This window comes from Macaca mulatta, chromosome 9 (genome assembly GCF_049350105.2).
Source record: "Macaca mulatta isolate MMU2019108-1 chromosome 9, T2T-MMU8v2.0, whole genome shotgun sequence".
NCBI classification, from domain to species: Eukaryota; Metazoa; Chordata; class Mammalia; order Primates; family Cercopithecidae; genus Macaca; species Macaca mulatta.
The window spans coordinates 87,793,224-87,812,747 of NC_133414.1; the positions used below are offsets into that span (position 1 = coordinate 87,793,224).

Below are 19,524 nucleotides of genomic sequence, written 5' to 3' on the forward strand. Positions count from 1 at the left end.
TAAAAATGTATTTTATCTCCTCTTACCACATAAACCTTACTTTCTCTAAATAGCCCACTGTGAACATTATCAGTGAATTTTGCTCAGTGTACAAATATTTTATGTATTACAATGAGTAGCAGAACACAAAACTTGCAAATATTTATTTTTAGACATATGGGAAAAAAAGCAATTAGAGCTAAAAATGTGAAGAATGAAGAGCTCACTTAGAAGCAATTACATTGGACATGCAAACTGTTCTGCCATCAAACTTTTATTCAGATGCTGTAGAGCATATTAAGAAATATCACTTGCACACACACACAAAAAAATTATTTCACAACCAAACATTTCCAATCACTATAAACAACATCTGGGGGTCATTAATAACTTACTCTGCAGCTGAATTAGCCAAATAATATGTGGCCTGACTCACAATTCCTAAATTTCTATTTTTGAAGGAAAAAAAAAAAAAACCAGAACAAAACAAAATACCATGACTTATTTTTTTATTTTTTATTTTTTTTGAGATGGGGTCTCGATCTGTTGCCCAGGCTGGAGTGCGATGATGCGATCTTGGCTCACTGCAGCCTCCACCTCCCAGGTTCAAGCAATTCTCCCACCTCAGACTCCTGAGTAGCTGGGGTTACAGGGGTGCGTCACCACACCTGGCTAATTTTTGCATTTTTAGTAGAGACAGGGTTTCACCATGTTGGCCAGGCTGGTCTTGAACTCCTGACCTCAGGTGATCCCCCCACCTCGGCCTCGCAAAGCCATGGCTTACCTTTTTCAAATATGTTTGCTGTCTGGGCAGTTTATATGAATATACAAACGTAAGTAGACATAATGGACAATTTGTGTACACATACGAGGCACATACTGTTTATGCATTAATCACTACTTCCCCTTATGTGGTGTCCTGTTTTTGTTTTGAGGAAGTTTAAAATTGTAATATTTAGTTCACTCGCCTTTCTCAGAGGCTTGTATATAATTAGCATATTTTTCAGACTAGTAAGAATCTGACCATAAGCAACATCTGAGAAGCTTCCCATTCCAAACTACTACAAAGCCTTTTGTACACAGCCTCATAACACATTTTAAGAACAGGCATACTGTTCAAATATTCCAGTCCTAAGATAAAAGAACTAACAATTTTACTGCCACACAACCCACTGTACTGAAACACCCCAAATATTTATACTAACAGGAGTTGAAAATAGTATCAGAGGACAATGCCAAAATATTTCTTCCACTCATTATTAGCAACAATCTTTGGGAAGACAGATGCCAAGAAGCCAGTGCTTTTCTAATTCACTGGGTCCTATCACATGGTTTGTTATTATAGGTTTCATGGGGAGCAACAGACTGGTTGACTTACGGGCAGGGTAAAATTGTCTTTAAGACAATCCATATTTACAGGGTTTTATTTTAATGCCTCTCAAACATCACTTTGAAAAGTATTAAATTTCAATTGTGAGATGCACCCTTTGGTTCACATTGCAATATCTCCAGAATTGGTGGCATCTCAATTGATGGCATTTTACAGTTGTTAATTGGCAATGCTTTTTATCGTATATGCAATGTGGCACATATAAAAATGGTGTGTCTTAGAAATGATGTCTTAAATTTGATGAACCTCATTGGTCTATATCAGAGGTCAATACATTTTTCTGTACAGGGTCAGAGTGTCGGTATTTTCAACTTTGTGAGCCATACTCAAGTCAGCTGTTGCAGCACAAAAACAGCCACAGATAAGATGTAAGCATATGAATGTGGCAGTGTGCCAATAAAACTCTGTAACAGGCTGAGGGCTGGACATGGCCCGTGGGTTGTCGTTTGCCCCATGGGCAGTAGACTGCAAACAGCACACTGACTTATGAGAATAGAGCCAGCTATGCACAGTGATGGAACCTTAGCCCCAGTGCTGAATCTCCTAAAGGCAGAAACTCTATCATCCTCTGAGTCTTCCCAGTCGAACAATTTACCTAAAGGCAGAAACTCTATCATCCTCTGAGTCTTCCCAGTCGAACAATTTACCTACAGCAAGGGTTCCATATATGCCACATAAGGCTAAGGTGAATAACGGTGTTTAAATTCACACTGTTAGGCCGGGTACGGTGGCTCATGTCTGTAATCCCAGCATTTTGGGAGGCCAAGGTGGGCGGATCACCTGAGGTCAGGAGTTCAAGACCAGCCTGGCCACCATAGCGAAACCCCGTCTCTATTGAGAATACAAAAATTAGCTAGGTATGGTGGTGGGCACCTGTAGTCCCAGCTACTCAGGAGGCTGAGGTGGGAGAATCGCTTGAACCTGGGAGGCGGAGGTTGCAGTGAGCCGAGATCACGCCACTGCACTCTAGTCTGGGTGACGGAGCAAGACTGTCTCAAAAAAGAAAACAACAACAAAAAACCTCACACCATTCAGAGGTGGAAAAGCAAAGACTATGCAGGTGAATTTGAAGAGTGTACCTAGTTTCCCCCATAGGAGCATCGCTGTATGTATTTGACAAAAGTCCCAGTGAGCTCAAGTGGTTTGAATCCCAGCTCCACTTACGCAGCTGTGTTGAAACACTTCCTTAAACAAGTCTGAGCTTCAGTCTTCTCATCTGTAAAACCAGAGAAGGTAACCATCCCTACCTCAAAGCATTATTGTGAAAATCAAGGAGATAATGTACATAGTAGGTGCTCAATAAATCCTAGAAAAATTCGGCTTCAATAAGCTTTTCGCTGAAGTATTTATCCTACTAACACTTCATTAAGTGGTTATCTCTTAGGGACATAAATTATAGGCACATAGCAGTGCCTGATACATGGAATGCTCTCAATAAAAGGTATGATCTAATGTCATTATTTTCATTAACTAAAATTCTAAGGAAATGAGTTGTCCTAATTAATGAAGTATAAAGTTTACAGAGAATCATTGGAAACACCTTTTTTGTTTCACTGATGGAATGCAAGTATGTGAGAACAGAAAAGTTTCTTAAAGATCACTCAGTCCAGGAGTTCTTAATCTGAGGTTTCATATACCCTACAAATCCTGGAAAATAGATGCAGAATGTTCTGTATTTGCCTGACATGTCAATTTTTGCTAATAATGTTGTTCAAAGCCATTATTATTTTTATTATGTTTGCATGCACGTTTTATGAGACGATTCATAGCTTTCATCAGATTCTTAAAGGGACCTGAGATCCAAAAAAGTGCAAAAACCGGTCTGACATTCCATTTCATATGTAAGACATGGAGTCCCAGAGAGGTTAACTGAGTCATGGAAGCTCCTTATTTGGTATGAGGGTCATAATTCAGAACACAGCTCTCCTCACTCCCAAATGCCCTTTCTAGTACACTGTGCTTTTTCTTAATTTCTTGGTAGTTAATAGCATACAGAGTACATACCTCCAAAATCAGGGCTTTGCACTTTTACCTAGCAAGGCCTTTTACCCATCTGTAAGTGCCCAAGGAACATACCCCCTACCTTCAGCCGCTACTTCTTACCACATGCTGCCTCCTGTCAGCACCAGCTCAACAGTTCCTCTATCACACCCGAACAGAAGCAATTACGGAAGGAGGAGCTGGTGGTAACAATTACTTTGTCAACTTCCATTCTCCATTACCACTGCAACCAACTTCAACTTTAAGCATTCCTACAGTATTGAGTCTCAATCTTAAGTGTGCACAAAGTGTGATTAAAATATTGGTAACAAGGAAATGTAAATTAGTACAGCCATTATGGGAAACAGTATGGAGGTTCCTCAAAAAATTAAAAATAGAATTACCATATGATCTGGCAATCCCACTATTGGGTATATAGCCAAAGAAAAGGAAATCAATATGTCGAAGAGATATCTGCACTCCCATGTTCACTGCAGCACTATTCACAATAGCCAAGACTATGAGTCAACCTAAGTTTTCATCAAAGAATAAATAGATTTTTTTTTTTTTTGAGATGGAGTCTGGCTCTGTCGCCCAGGCTGGAGTACAGTGGCGGGATCTCAGCTCACTGCAGGCTCCACCTCCCAGGTTCACGCCATTCTCCTGCCTCAGCCTCTCAAGTAGCTGGGAGTACAGGTACCCGCCACTGCAACCAGCTAATATTTTGTAATTTTTTAGTAGAGACGGGGTTTCACTGTGGTCTCCATCTCCTGACCTCGTGATCCGCCCGCCTCGGCCTCCCAAAGTGCGGGGATTACAGGCTTGAGCCACCGCACCTGGCCAATGAATAGATTTTAAAATAAAGTTTATCAAGGAAATAAATGCTTGATGTAATAGATATCACAATTACCCTATTTCATAATTACATATTGTATGTTTGTATCAAAGTATCATATGAACCCCGTAAATATGTATTATTATATATCCATAAAAATTAAAAATGAAAATGTGGTATATATACCCAGTGGAACACTATTTAGTCTTAAAAAAGAAGCAAATTCTGCCACCATTTGCAGTGACACGAAAGAACCTGGATGGCATTATGTGGAGTGAAGTAAGCTAGTCACAGAAAGACAAATACCACAAGATCTCACTTACATGTAGCATCTAAAAATGTTGAATTCATAGGAGTAGAGAGTAGAATGGTGGTTACCAGGGGCTGGAGTTGGGGAGATGTTGCTCAAGGGATACATAATTTCAGTTATGTAAGAGAAATAGGAGATCTCTTATACAACATGGTGACTATAATTAATAATGTATTCTTAAAAATTGCTAAGAGAATACATTTTAAGTATTCTCATTACAAAAAAAAAGCTAAGTATGTGAGGTAATGCATGTACTAATTACATCAATTTAGCCATTCCACAGTGTATATATATTTCAAAACAACACATTGTACATGATAGACATGTACAATTTTTGTTGGTCTATTAAAAAAACATGGGTTACACGATATTACCCATTCCAATTCTGAAAGTCTGAGGCAGATCCCAAGAATCAAACTTTTAGTAAGTGCTTCAGGAAATTGATGCACATGTGAAAATCATAGCCTGAGCTCACTTTCTTGCTTGTGCCCAGTATTCACTGAAGAAAGTTTTTTCCTGTTGTGCTTTGGAGCCCAGGTGAAACTCTGGATCTTCATTCTGAGCACTGGGTCTCAGAAGATACCTAGGTTACAGTAGGCTCTGATTACCTGATTTCTGTGCTATTGCTTGGAAGGAAAATAATCTTGGCAATAAGAGATTCCTAGAATCCATCAAGTGCTGATGCTTTTATGTATAAAGATGTTTGTTATAGTATTAATCATATATTATACATAACAGCAACAAAACAAAAGTGGAGGAAACAATCTAAACTTCTAATAAAAAGGGATTATGTAAACTGTGATAAATTCATTTTATGTAATATTAGGCAATCATTAAAATGGAGTTCATAAAATGTTTATAAGAATATGGGGAAATGCTTTATAATGACTAGAAATGTAACATATAAAATTGCATAAATAAAATGTTCTCAAGTAAATGAAAGTGCTTTTGAAAAAGACTGGAGGGAAATCGATAACACTGATGAGATGGTGGATGATGTTTAGGGAAGCAACAGAGTAGATAAGCATACCAGCTTTGAAGCCAGACAGACCTGAACTGGAATCCAGCTTGACCACTCACTAGTTTTGTGACTTTGGCTTATTTAACTTTTCTTTGTTTTTTAATAGAGACAGGGTCTCACTCTGCCGCCCAGCTACTTGGGAGGCTGGAGTGCAGTGGTGTGATCTTGGCTCACTGCAACCTTGGCATACCGGGCTCAAGTGATCCTCCCACCTCAGCCTCCTGAGTAGCTGGGACTACAGGCGCATGCCATCACTCTTGGCTAATTTTTGTTTTGTTTTAGAAGGGATGGTGCCCAGGCTGGTCTCAAACTCCTGGGATCAAGGGATCTGCCCACTTCGGCCTCTCAAAATGCTGAGATTATTTAACTTTTCTTAGCCACTCTTTCCTCCCCTGTGAAGTGACGGTTAACACAAGCTTCCTTATAGGGATGCTGTAAGGATTAAGCAAGATAATATATGTAAAGGGCTTAACATAAGGCCTGACATATGGCACACGCTCACAGAAGAGTGGCAATTATTATTATTAGTCTACTTGTACTTTTCATAATAGAAATAACTTCATAATGAGAAAAATATTTTGAAAAACACATAAGCTGCTTTTACTATTTACTTTTTTTTTCCTCCTTGAAATATGGTACTATGGGGATGAAGGAGGGGGGGCATCTGGTTAACGGAAGATTCTGGTTAATTAGGGTGTGCTGTATATAATCGCAGCTGTGATGCCATGCCCTTCCGCACTGGGCCACATTTGGGGGAATGGCATTAAGAGCAAAGGCTGAGTAGCTGGTGCCCGAGTTTCACTGTGGTTTTCCCTTAGCTTCATTCACTACTGTGCTAACGTTTAGCCACTGACTCACCTGACCAGTTTCTTCAACTTCCCGGTGGGGTCAAGGACACTTGTTCTCCCAGTACAAGAGTTGTGCAGAGGCCAGAAGAGGTGGAGGTGCTCTGAAAAGTATGAGGCATCTTCTTGCATGTGCAAGACATTCCTCCTATGGCAAGACTGAGGGTGGGATGAGGAGTTACCAGGGTTGGGAGTGGCAGGGTCAAACTCGCCATGTCTCTGAGGCCACCTCCTCAGCTCATGTAGGTAACACTGGCACCAAGGGTCTGCAAAGCAACTTCCTGGGGCCTCCATAACAGTCCCTGGGTTTGTTCTAGTCCTGACACATTTTGATTTCCTTTCTTTCAACAGCTATGGGATAAAATGCATTCTCTAGAGCATGGTACTTGCAACTGTGCTACAGTAAAGACAAACCTCAAAAGAACTAATTAGTACTGACATCCGTTGTCTTTCTGAAGGGGTATGTCCTGGAAATGAAGCGGGACTCAGCCCCTTGATAAAGTAATGTTTCTGGTGCTGTGTGTGATACCCTTGTTAAAAGATTTGATCTCCTGCTTCAAAGATATAATATTCATGCCTGGGACGGGATGAGGAAAGTGTCCTGCTGAACCCTATGTGTTGTGAACTTGCCTTTCTAGGATCTTCCATGCAACTCTCCCAAGAGAAAGATTCAACTATAAATCATATGCAGTAAGCCAGTGATCCATAAGGGATCCTTGGGGTGTCAGTGCCATCTACCAAGTAGTCTTCCATATGAGAACGTTATACTGGCTAAACCTTTTTAACTTAACAATTTCCAATATGATGCCAGCCTGAACTGTGATCTATATTATATTCCTGACCCATAGAGTTAACATTTAATTAGAAACCTGACAACGCCCTATATGCTATCAAGCAACCAGCCACTGTTTCTTGGTTGGCCACGGTGAATTCTGGTATCTGTGTTAGAAGTTGGAAAGGTTGTTAGTGACCTCTGGATACAGGCTACCATTTGTCCTGACTTAAGTATGCTCCCTGATTTTCTAAGGAAGAGCATCCTTCTAGGTTGTGCAGACTACAAAGGTCTTTTAAGCATCCTAACAAATAAGCAATCTTTAGCCAAAGACATTGACCAAATTACAAACAATGTCTCTTTGGTTTGAAAAGATAAATAAATATTGAGAAAAATCCAGTTGAGTCTGGCACTCTGCCTTGAGAATGAGATCAACTGGCAATGAGCTAAAGCTAAAAGACCGAGGTCATGAAATACTTACCTAGGAAAAGAGATAGATGATGCAGATTTGAAGCCCTCTGGGATCTAGTAGAGTTTTTATGTCATTTCAACAAACATGTTGATTCTTAACCCCTCAAGGAGCTTAGAGTCTAGTGAAGAGAAATGCAACTGAAGCCATTAACTTTAACAACAGGCAGAGAGGGAAAAACATCTTTGGAAAAGTACTGAAGAACACATAAAGGACAAGAAGCAAAATGTTAAAGATGATTATTCTGAAGCAACTCTTTTAGCCTAGAAGCAGCCCATTAAGCAGTCAGGAAAGCAGGCAGGCACCTCACTCCTTTACCTCTGCTGCAAAATTGGTGCCTCTCTCCTTTTCTTTCTCACAGGCCCAAGAGAAGGATCCAATTTAATAAGAAACAAGTTGATTTTTCTTCCAAGAAACTTCCCCTGGGTTCCAACCACGATGGGGGTCTATGAGGGGACTCACAAGCACTCGCTCCCTCGGGGGAACGTAACATCTTCTAGGAAAAGAAAAAGAGTTTTCGCTTGTGGAGGCTGCTTTTTGTCTGTGCAGAAAGCTAAACACAGCAGAGGAAACAATCTCTTTCTTGAGCTTCAAAGTCCAGAGTATTTTCCACCTCCTCACCTGAAATAACTTCCTCCTTTTTGTGTCCTTCAAGGTCCAGTTGAAGATCGATTTCCTCTAAGAGACTTCCTCTGACATTAGGGCCCTCTTTTAGGCATCTTTTAACTCCAGTGGCACCTACAGTTTGACCTCCTCATTTCGCCCTAAGCCAACTGCCTTGCAGTGTCTGTTATATGGCAAACTTTCCCATGGACAAAGCTTTGGCAGATATCCTCTCCTTTAAACTTCAAAATAACTCCTGACCCTTAGCTCCAGGCTTCTTGCATTTTTAGTAGAAAAGCGTGCCCCTTCGGGTCAGTAGACCTGGGGGTGTGTGGGGGTTTGCTTTGCTAACCCCTACTTCAGCAACATGCCAGGTCTGTGACCCTTCAGAAGCTGTTTAACCTCGCTGAGGTCGCTCATGGGTAAAATGCAAGATCGTTAAGAGGATTACAAAGAACATTTGTAATGGTCTCTTGCTCCATGTCCTGTCTCAGACAACTTGATTTTTCAGTTGTCTAGAGAGCAGACACTAGTCTCCTAACAATGCCTGGAGTTCTGCCTTAAACGTAGTTGGTGCCCAAAGAATGAATGTATAAGCACCCAAGGAGCATTAGAATGCACCAATCTTCTTCTGCCGAAACCCAGTGTGTTCCTTAGTCCTCCAAGATGGCACCTGGAGAGCCCAAACAGCCGCTCTAAGAAGAGCTTCTTAGCGAGAGAATTTCTAGGCAACTTCCTAAGGGAACATAAAGCCCAGATGATGGAATCAAGGCCCACGCCAGCCAGCAATGAGAAGATTTCCTGAGCAGGCAGTACAACTGGCTCTTGTGCCAAGAGCTTGGCTACTCTGCCTCCTTTGAAAACCCATTACCAAATCATGGCAAGCGAAATTTAATTTTAAAAAGGGAAATGATTTATGTGCTACAGAAATAAAAAAGTGACAGAAGCAGGAAAGCTTGCATACATTTCATTTTTTGAAATTAGACCTATAATTTTTTCATTAAAGAAGAATGCCAAGTTGGGAAAGCCAATGCATTCTAAGCAGAAAATTACGGAGAGGTGTATAATGAAAGTCCTGTCAGCATGGAAACCCCGTGTCTCACAGAGTCCATGAGGACACAGCAGTTCACTATCTGCCCCCTTCAACTTCTAAACAGTTTGAGCTCTTAAAGAGCCCTATCCTCATTTCTGTTTTTCTCATGAGATGGGAAGCCACCAGAAGTCTGAGTAGAGAAATGGCCGCTCTGGCTGGGGTGTTAAAAACAGACCAAAGGACAGCAAGGGCTGAGGCAAGAAGGCTGGCATAACAGAGATGAAGGGTACTGGCAGCTGGCACCAGGGTTTCTTGATTCCAGTCCAGTAGGTTTCAGATTTTGAATACTTGTGATTATTCCTTTCCTAACCACTTCCCAACACGCCAATCTCTCTATTTAAATCCTACAAAATCTACTGTACATTTACATTCATCATCTAGAAATCTAGAGATCGGTTATCTGTTTTCCATCAGTCTGATCTCAGGAAGCCTGATCTCTTTCTGAGCAGGGTCTGGGCTGAGAGGCAGCTTAGTGTAAAGGTGCAAAGAGCATGGACACTGAGCACGGATGCAGATTTTGCCAGTTGCTAGCCATGAAATGTTGCTGTGCTTCAGTGTCCTTATCTGTGAAATGGGATAGCAATGATACTGACACACAGTATAAACGTATCCATCCGTTCGTGTGACTGATATTTACTACACATCTACTATGTGCTGGGGTACTGCTCTGTTCCCTGCACACATGGCTGTGAACAAGACAGAAAATCCCTATATACATTTACAAAGAGCTTATATGGCAGTGTGCGTGTGTGTGTGTGTGTGTGTATGTGTGTGTGTGTGTGTGTGTTGCAGGGCCGGGGTGGGGTGGGTGGAGGGGTGGGGCAGACTGTAAACATGTTAAGAAACAAATACAGGAGTTAATTTCAGATAATGATGAGTTACAGAAATATAATGACACACTGGATGATGGGATAGAGCTGGGCTTGTGGAAGAAGGATGGTCAGAGAAGACTTCTCTCGGGAGGAGACATTTGAGCCAAGGCCCAAATGATCTGGGAAGAAGCCAGATCTGTGATATCTGGGGATATACATTCCATGAAGAAGGACAAACAAGTATTTCTGGAATAAGTGATGTGGAATGATTTTTAATAGCAAATGATATACTTCATTTTCCCCAGCAGTCTGTATCAATACGAAATAATTTTGTGGGCATTTTCTGAGGAACCACTACAGACCCAATATGTGGTTGAGGTTGTATTGGGTGCTGTAAGAGGCACAAGAAGAATAAGTTAACAATGAGTACTTAAACAGCACTTACATGGACCATCTAAGTGCTTTTACTCCTTAGCTCATTTAATCTTCACAACAGCCCTGTGAGGTCAATACCTGTGAGGTCAGGTCCACAGTTATCTCACATTTTGTTACTCCCTTTTCCATATACTATAAAAGTGGGAAATTTTCTGTCTTGTTCACAACTGTTGTCCTCATAGACCAGAACAGCACCGCACACATAATAGTTGTGGAATAAACACTGGTTAAATGAACAAATGAATGAATGAGGGCCCATCATGTGTCAGGCACTGTAATAGGCTCTAAGCATCTCCAGACAGCCTCACCTACAGTCCAAGGAACTTACATCAATCTAGTTCCCTGGCAGGAAATAATAAAGGGGAATACAGAGAATCTTCATTGATCAAGGAGGTTGCTTAAGTCGAGCAAACATAGACTTATTCTGAATCTCCACCACCGCTACCCCAGACCAGCACTTTTGCTTGTGATTTTTCAATGACCCGGTTCTTTCCTGCAGCATGTATGTGTGTTTTTTAATTGATAAAAATGTCTATTTCAGCCCAGAGAGAAACATGTTGATGTTGCTAATGTAATGGGATATAACCTTCTTGCTTTTCTAGATGAAATGCTAGGTAAAATATTAGTCAATATAGACACAAATCGTTTCTTACGGGGTGAACAAAAGTTTATTGTACCCATGAGCCCAAATATTTTTAATAACCCATTGAGCCCACTCAGCTACAAAAGGTGTACAGAGTTATTTTTAAATCTCCTTTCAAGTTCCAAAAATAGAAAAGAAATCCACTAATCTTAGCCATTCCATATATTATGACTCTGTAAATTAATTTACGGTAGCAACACACAAAATTCTTTTCCCAAGAGAAATGGTATTCTAGCTTCTGAGGCCTCTGCCCAAGGAGGTCTTCTCTCTCGCTCTACTTTTGTCTTACTCTCTTAGAAGCTGAGTCCATCTGTTAATCATTACATGTATCACGGAGCACATCCATTACGCCTCTACCAGCACTGAGTTGGATTTGGTTTACTATGTTGTATGATGCCTTAATGTTCTCCTTGTTTTCACTTTGGTAGCATATGCAACAAGGAGAAAGTGCCAAGAGTGACTTGGTTAGACCACTATTTTGTTGTTGTTGTTTCTTTGTTTGTTTGAAATGGAGTTTTTGCTCTGTTTCCCAGGCCGGAGTACAATGGCACGATCTCGGCTCATTGCAACCTCCGCCTCATGGGTTCAAGAGATTCTCCTGCCTCAGCCTCCTGAGTAGATGGGATTACAGGTGCTTGCCACCATGCCTGGCTAATTTTTGTATTTTCAGTAGAGAAGTTTCACCACGTTGGCCAGGCCGGTCTCGAACTCTTGAACTCAGGTGATCCACTTGCCTTGGCCTCCCAAAGTGCAAGGATTACAGGCATGAGTCACCATGCCCAGTCTGGTTAGACCATTCTTTAACAATAAACAAAACCTCTAGAAAATTTCCAAAGCAAAACAGTCCTCTAAGTAAGATCTCTGAAGATTAAGGTCTTCTGCATAAATAGCAATATACGAGAAGCACAACTCCTTTTCCACTTAGCTTCAATGAAAGACAAATGTCTGCCTTCTTATCATTTGGGAGATCGGAGGGTACTGCAGGCAGGCAGAGAAAGTATGAATGTGGACAAGGGCCAGGAACAAAGCCATTTGATCATCGAAATCCATTGTGACCATGAAACCTACTTTGGCAAGGAAAAAAATGTTTACTCACTTGCAAATTCCCATGATCCTTAACAAAACAACTGCCTTTCCTTTCATTTCCAGCAAAACATGTGATGTTCAGAAAGGAAGAGGCAGAGCCCAGCTCATCCTTTATGTTTCAAATTAATTTTATACATCCTGAATTTCCTCTCATAAAAATTCAAGGTTTTGTCCCTTCATCTCTTCTGTTCTCTCCCTTTTCTTTTTCTTCTTTTGTCCATAATGTCATTATTTCACTCCACAGGAAAAACAGGACTGGAAAGTTCAGTACAGAGATAGAAAAGCCTCTTTAAAAACATACCATAAAAAGTAGAAAACTCTTCTTTTCCATTAAAGTTCTATTATAGTAAGACCCCAGGAGCCTTAGGGAATTGGGTTCCTTCATGATTGAAAAACAAGATCATTTTGGACGCATATGAGTTGTGCAAGACCTAAGACTGATAGAAACAGTAGAGAATCTTCATTTATTAAGAGGATTCTCTAAAAATCAACTGAATACAGTCTTATTCTGTGTCCGGCAAGTTGGCTGTTATTACCTGATTTTACAGATGGGGCAAGTGAGGGACCTTATGTCACTTGCCCAGAGGCACAAGAATCAGATGGTTGAGCCCTGATTTAAACCTGGGCTATCTGCCTCTAAGCTTAGCACTCTTTCACTATCCCCTGCTGTCCCTCCTTTCTGGTCCCCAGCAGAATGTGTATTTTCATATTGACACAGCCAACCCCTTCTCCCTGAAGATCAGAGCTCATGGTGTCTGCACATGGACAAAACACCTGATGACAGGCCAACTCATCTCTTTTCTTTCCTGGTGAATTACCACAACTTTCCTTTAACCCCATCCCATCACACACACACACACCCCAACTGCCAAAAGACTTAGAAGCGCAACTTCAACTTCCTATGCTTCTTCGCAAATCAAACCTCAGACCAAAATAAACTGTTATCTCTTTTTTAAGTCAACCATTTCTTAATCCATTTAGTCCCACACACCTTGAATAACTGATTTCATCTCATTTATGTATATTGAGCTGCCTTACATATCTTTGATGGAAGCCAGTACCTTAAAGTTATCCATTTATCTACTGTACTGAGTGTGCCTCTGTTTGGATTTAGCTGTCAACACTTCACACATGTGAAATCATTCTGTGTGATATTAATGTAAACACTGTGCATTACAAAGTGGTGGACATTTTATTGTTCTAACAACAAAAATAGACAACAATGTTTGTATGTGTTTGTTTTTTCTATGGCATAGAAAATAACACAATATAAATGACAGTATGCATTTTACAAAAGAGGAATCATTAAAAAAGGTAAAAGCAAGGTAGGGGTTGTTGGAGAACGCTTGATGTTAAGCTATTCTAACAGGACGGTGGAGGCAGGAATTATGCACAGAATAAAGATTCTTATGAAGAAAAAATTGCCATTCACATCACTTTCCCCTCATTGGTATTACAAGCTCATTTCCTAATTGCATGCGCAATACAATGAGTTTTCATAATGCTTTAATGGGGAGTCTGTTGCTTTCGTTTTAAAAATAGTCAATTCTCTTGTGCTAAGAAAAGAGCATATTGCCTTTAAGAGCAGTGTAACTGACAAGATGGAAGAATGCAAGCAGGATGTCGAGACTGAAGCTTTTCAATCACCTACCATTAATACGATTCAATTTATGCTTATGTCATAGGTTTAGACATTGCACAGCTCTGTAAGCAAGGAAGGGACCTGAATAAAATACAGTGAAGAAAGCAGATGGTATGCTATCAAAACCCTTCAAGCCTAAAATAACCTTTTCCAAGTAAGGAGGATAGTTAATTAAAACCAGGATATATTTACTCAATTCTGAATATCTCAATGTAAATAAAAATCAAAATGACGCTACTGTAATGTTGGATTAAATGATGAAATTTCATCTATTCTATTTTTCTTTAATAGTTTCTAATCAAACTTTTCATTAAATAGCTTCATAAAATTCCACAGAGAATTTATTTACAGGGACTCATTACAGATTTAAAAGCCTTACTTTTATTGTTCAATTAAACTTGTTATTCAGTGGACAACATTAAAACAGCAGCGGAGATTGGTGGGGGGGCAGGGGTGTATGGGCAGTTGGGCAAGGTCATCCCACAATGCAAAGTCTATTTTCAGAGATGAATCCAGGGAATGCAGGTAAGCTCTAAGGCACACAGAGAAAACTCAGACTCATTCCTATCCAAGATGAAAAGCCAGCCCCAGCTCCAAAGTCACAGCCTGGGTTCTTGCCAGGCTTGGTCATTGAGTCACATGTGTGTCCCACAGGTAGAGAGGACATCAGGCCATTTATGAAACGCACCCAAAGGATAGTGACTAGAGGCAGAACAAACCTAAGACAGACCAACAGTTGATCCAGGGTGAAGGCAGCCTTTACCCAAAATTGAAGGTCAGAACATGAGTTTTAAACAATCTACACATTTCCAATAGTTTTTTAAATTAGAAATGAGTCGTTATTAACCCGCTCCCTATCTTTTAAAACCAGATCAAACCCTGCCTTTTTCACGAGGCTTTCCCTGACCCCTCACCAAGAATGCCATCTCTATCCACCTCCCAGCCCACTGCTAAATTCCTACCACACTTGCTTTCTGCAACACTCATCAAATACTTAATCATTGACTTTCTTGTAACATTAGTTAACCTTTCAGGTGTGTTAATCCTGTCTTCCCCAATTAGATTTTAAATTCTCAAAACTAGCAAGAACCAAGTTTTATTTATCTTTCGAACACCTCCTCCCACCCCCCACTCCATAATCGCATTTAATAAAAGAAAGCAAAAAGTATATTAGTTAATAAAATAAACATTATTCAATCAAGGAAAGCAAACAGTGTCCTTTTGAGAAGGACCTTGGAGGTATTTTATGGCAATTTATGAATTTCATGTGTCAAAGGTGTAGCTGCTAAATGCTATAAACTCTTTGCCATCAGCTCTACCATTCATCCACCTGGTGATATGGCCAATAAAATTTGATTTTTACAGCCTAGGCATACTGTTACCTAAATTACATTTGACCAATTACTGAAGTCACCAAACGTGTGGTACAGAATATATACTGTGTAGAAAATTCATCTGTGGGCCCCCTGGCACTCTCGGTAATCTGACAGAAGTGTTTCAGTCATCTGGCAGTGTTTAATATTAGGAACATTTGTTTAATGCTAGTCACTAATTAAATTTATGTTCTTCCACCAACTGTTAGTTGGTTGGAGAAACTCAATGCCACATTTTAACAAACACTTTAACCCATGTCAATTTCAAATGCAACCAGTTGGAGATTTAAAAGGGTGCTCTTTGGAAATTTAGGTTGTGACTGAAAGTGGGACGGTGGGGAGGGATGTTAGTGAAGCTGCTCAAATCTGCTCAAAATAAGCTTGTTGGTCCACTTACTAACATGAAAGACTTTAAGAAGTACAAACTATTTGAAGTACAAACAACTAAAAAAGGTCTAATACTCTAATTATTAAACTAGCCATCTAGAAGGTCTCTAAAGGTACCTTTATTCCAAAAGAAAGCTTCCACTTTAAGAGGCTGGAGAAGAAAAACAGCATTAAAATTAGCTATACCAGAAGAAAGTTCAGGAAAACATTCAAAAGTCAGACGCTTGTGTTTGTGAGAACATTTAAAACTAATTTAGTAACTCTCAACCATTGTGATCACTGTTAAATTGGAACTTCTTTCTATTACCAATTCTAGATGCAACAGCTTTGAAACTCAATGACTAATAATTCTTAAATTAGCCAAAAAGGTTAAAACATTTTTTTCCTCATATTACATTGTGAAACTCTAATTTTGAACACTCTTAAATGAGGGAACACATGCTTTCGGTTTTATTCTGTGTCAGGAATTTAGAGACCTCTTGAGCGGCAAGTAGGAAGCAACGTTTGGGAGCCGGGCACGTGGAAGAAAAACTCAAACACAGGTATTGAACAGGGAAGATATGTAAATGCTGATCTGAAAAGAGAGGGCATTGTAAAAAATGTATTGCCTACATGTATCTACTTGAAGTCAAAGGATATTTGAATACTAAAAATATAACAATAAATCAATTTCTTTGAAGATGAAAAAAATAAATACTAATAGTTTTGCCCTCTTACAGAATGACAGTCATTTGATAAGCCAGAGTTGTGAAAGATACCCAAAAAAACAATTTAGAGGGAAAAAAATGTCATGGCTCTTAAAATCTAATGGACTTAGATCATTTGGTTCCCCTTCCTCTCTCTCTTCCTTTCCTTCTTGATCATCATATGCCATCTCCTCATCCTCGCCTCAACTCTGTTCACATATCTACTTGCAAAATTTCTCCAGCAGCAGCACCAGGGCTGTTGAAATCATGAAAAATCAAATTTAAGAGGCCACAGTGGACTCCTGAAACCATACCAAGATCTGCAAAAGATAAGCAGAGTAACCTGAATCTGGATAATCTGCCAACTAGGGATTCTCGGAAAAACGTCAGCCGACAAAATCAAGGAATGTTTCAGTTCAAAGGGACCCTATGCTCTCTCCAGGCTAAGGGTCTCAACCTCTTCTTCACCCAGGTAGCCATGAGGGATTCAGCAGGGCTCAGCCATCCCAGCAGTCACTCTGTGGTAGTGATTCCAGAGAAGGGGTAGGGTGAGAGCTGTAGTGTTCACGCCTCTAAGTATAGAAATTCCCAGGAACACAAGCAGTTTGATAAGGCTACCCCAGGGTATTCTGACATCCCTGCCCAGCCCGCTGAAAACCACTGATATGATCCAATCTCTTCAACAAACAGATGAGAAAGTGATAATGTAAGAGAACGACTATCTTGGCTTGCATCTCGCCATCTACTGCATCACATAAGGCTTCCCCAACTGGTGATGTGATATCTTCTTCTCCTCCCGCTCTGTCTACATGTAGAGACACGTGACCGGTTAGCTAGGCAGAGATGTGGATTAAGATATGTGTGCATGTATCCATCTTTGGTGGGCACAATGTGCGTGCACACGTATGTGTGTGTGTGTGTGTGTGTGTGTGTATGTATGAGTATATGAAAATATTCAGGACATGGAGATCTATTACCAATCATCCATCTATCTATCTATCTATCTTTATCTATCTATCTATCTATCTATCCATCCATCTATCTATCTATCTATCTATCTATCTATCTATCTATCTATCTATCTATCTATCCATCCATCCATCCATCCATCCATCCATCCATCCATCTATCTATCTATCTATCTATCTATCTATCTATCTATCTACCTACCATCTCTCTATGTGTCTATCTACTGTACAGGACTGAAGTGGTTACCTATTTATCCACCATACAGTACTGAAGTTGTTTTCTTTGTATCTATTTATCTATCCACTGTTTACCATTGGTGCATTTTATAATGCCTTATAACAATGAAAAGAGAGTGACTGGTTAAATAAAAAAGCACGTGAATAGACAAAGCCTTTTGAGAAAGGACTAACATGAAAGCTTCCTGTCCTAAAGTCCAATTTCAAGGTCGACCAAGCAACTTCAGACTACACTGAACAACAAATTCTAAATAATCATCTCTTACTCATGGTAAACAGAGGCTGTGAAGGAGGCAATGACACCTTATGCCGCAATAATGTGGGGGATGGGAGGGATGGGGCAGCACATGGGGCTTGTGAAAGTGAGCCCCGTTCCCCATCACCGCTCTTCAGAAGAACTGAAAACAACTAGGCACACACGCACAAGTATCAGGTAGGAAAAAAAAAAGACTCACCAAACTCATCGCATATACTCTCGTTTTCTATGAGAGTCGGGTGGTCAAAGGTGTCCCGACAGTACAGGATCTGAGGGTTCCTGCTGACCACTGCAATGCCCCCCAGGGCCAATGCAAACTGGTCCGTTAGAATGGAAGATGGCTTATCCTGGATGCGTTTCAGCATCGAGCGGTACCGGCAGTACTGGGGGTAGCTGAGAACTATCACGTTCGTTTCTTCCTCGTCCTCCCCTAGACAAACGAGAAAACACTTCCATTACCCTCTTCCCTCTGACAAAGAACTTTCATGGCCATGGTATAATTTCAATAATCACTTCTGGTTTGGGACTAAAAAGACTCTCATCCTTGTTACAGTCTGGGGGATGCCAGCATCCTCCCGGCCCCACCTCACCCATCCAGCCCCACAGAATATGCTTCAGGCTACCTGCACAGTGGACCTTCTTATAGAGAAAAGAAAAGAGTAGGCTGGCCCTCTAGACACAGTAAGCAATATCTGTGTCATCAGCAAGCAGCAAGACCCAAAAACTGTTTTGAAAGAATCTTCATTTTTTGAAACATTAAAGTCGTCATCATCATAGGGAAAGGCAGAACTTTGCTGGGCTTCTTTATATTTATTTCTAGTTTGGAATTGCTCTTATATTGGATTATACAGATGATCCTCAACTGAATGATGGTTCCACGTAAGATTCCATGACTTTATTATCGTACAAAAGCAACATGCATTCAGTAGAAAGCATACTTTGTATTTTGAATTTTCATCTTTTCCTGGGCTGTGGATATGCAGTAGGACACTCTCTTGTAAGGCTCGACAGGGGTAGTGGGCAGCAGCTCCCAGCCAGCCACGAGATCAAGAGGGTGAACACTGGTACTCTACAGTATACTGTGTTGCCAGATGATTTTGCCCAACTGTAGGCTACAGTAAATGTTCCAAGCACGTTTAAGGTAGGCTAGGAAAGCTATGTGTTCAGTAGGTTGGGTGTATTCAATGCCTTTTCGGCTTGATATTTTCAGCTCACAATTGGTTTGTTGGAATGTAACTCCATAGAAAGTCGACAAGCATCTGTATCATCTTTTCAATGCTTGAAGCCTCTCAATAGGTCATCTGGCCCCAAAGATGTCCATGGGTCTAAAAGGCATCACCATCTGCTCTGGGGTCATGAGTGCTGTTTAGCAGCTATTTCCTGTTCTCCTTTTGGGCCTGTGGAAAGCCTGTGTGCCTCACTCTCTTGGAGGCCAATGGCCTTCTGACTTTCCTTGGCCAATGAGATATGACAGAAGTGGGTGATTGCTTTAAGACCCAGTGTGCCACTGACCACAATCTTCCTTCGTCTTTGATGTGACCATCTATGATGTTCCAGATAGTGGCAACTCTGCCAGTATGGGTCTTGGAGTAAAATTAACATGAAGCAGAACCCCTGGTTGATCCAGAAGAGACATATAACATAAGCAGAAAATAAACCTTTGTTGTTCTAAAGCAATGGTGATTTGGGGGTCATTTGTTAT

General features: G+C 40.5%; 1 protein-coding gene across 5 annotated transcripts in view; it reads right to left on the reverse strand.

Moving 5' to 3' along the window:
- Positions 1 to 19,524, reverse strand: part of ARID5B (AT-rich interaction domain 5B) — a 189,929-nt gene that overhangs the window by 74,630 nt on the left and 95,775 nt on the right. For 4 of the 5 annotated variants that reach the window (XM_001093968.5, XM_028826602.2, XM_077945581.1 and 1 more), the window contains one exon: positions 18,022 to 18,252. The exons of the other annotated variant lie outside the window; for it this stretch is intronic. In XM_001093968.5, the coding sequence (XP_001093968.3) occupies positions 18,022 to 18,252 (231 nt within the window). The remainder of the gene's footprint in view (positions 1 to 18,021; positions 18,253 to 19,524) is intronic. 5 annotated transcript variants of the gene reach the window in all.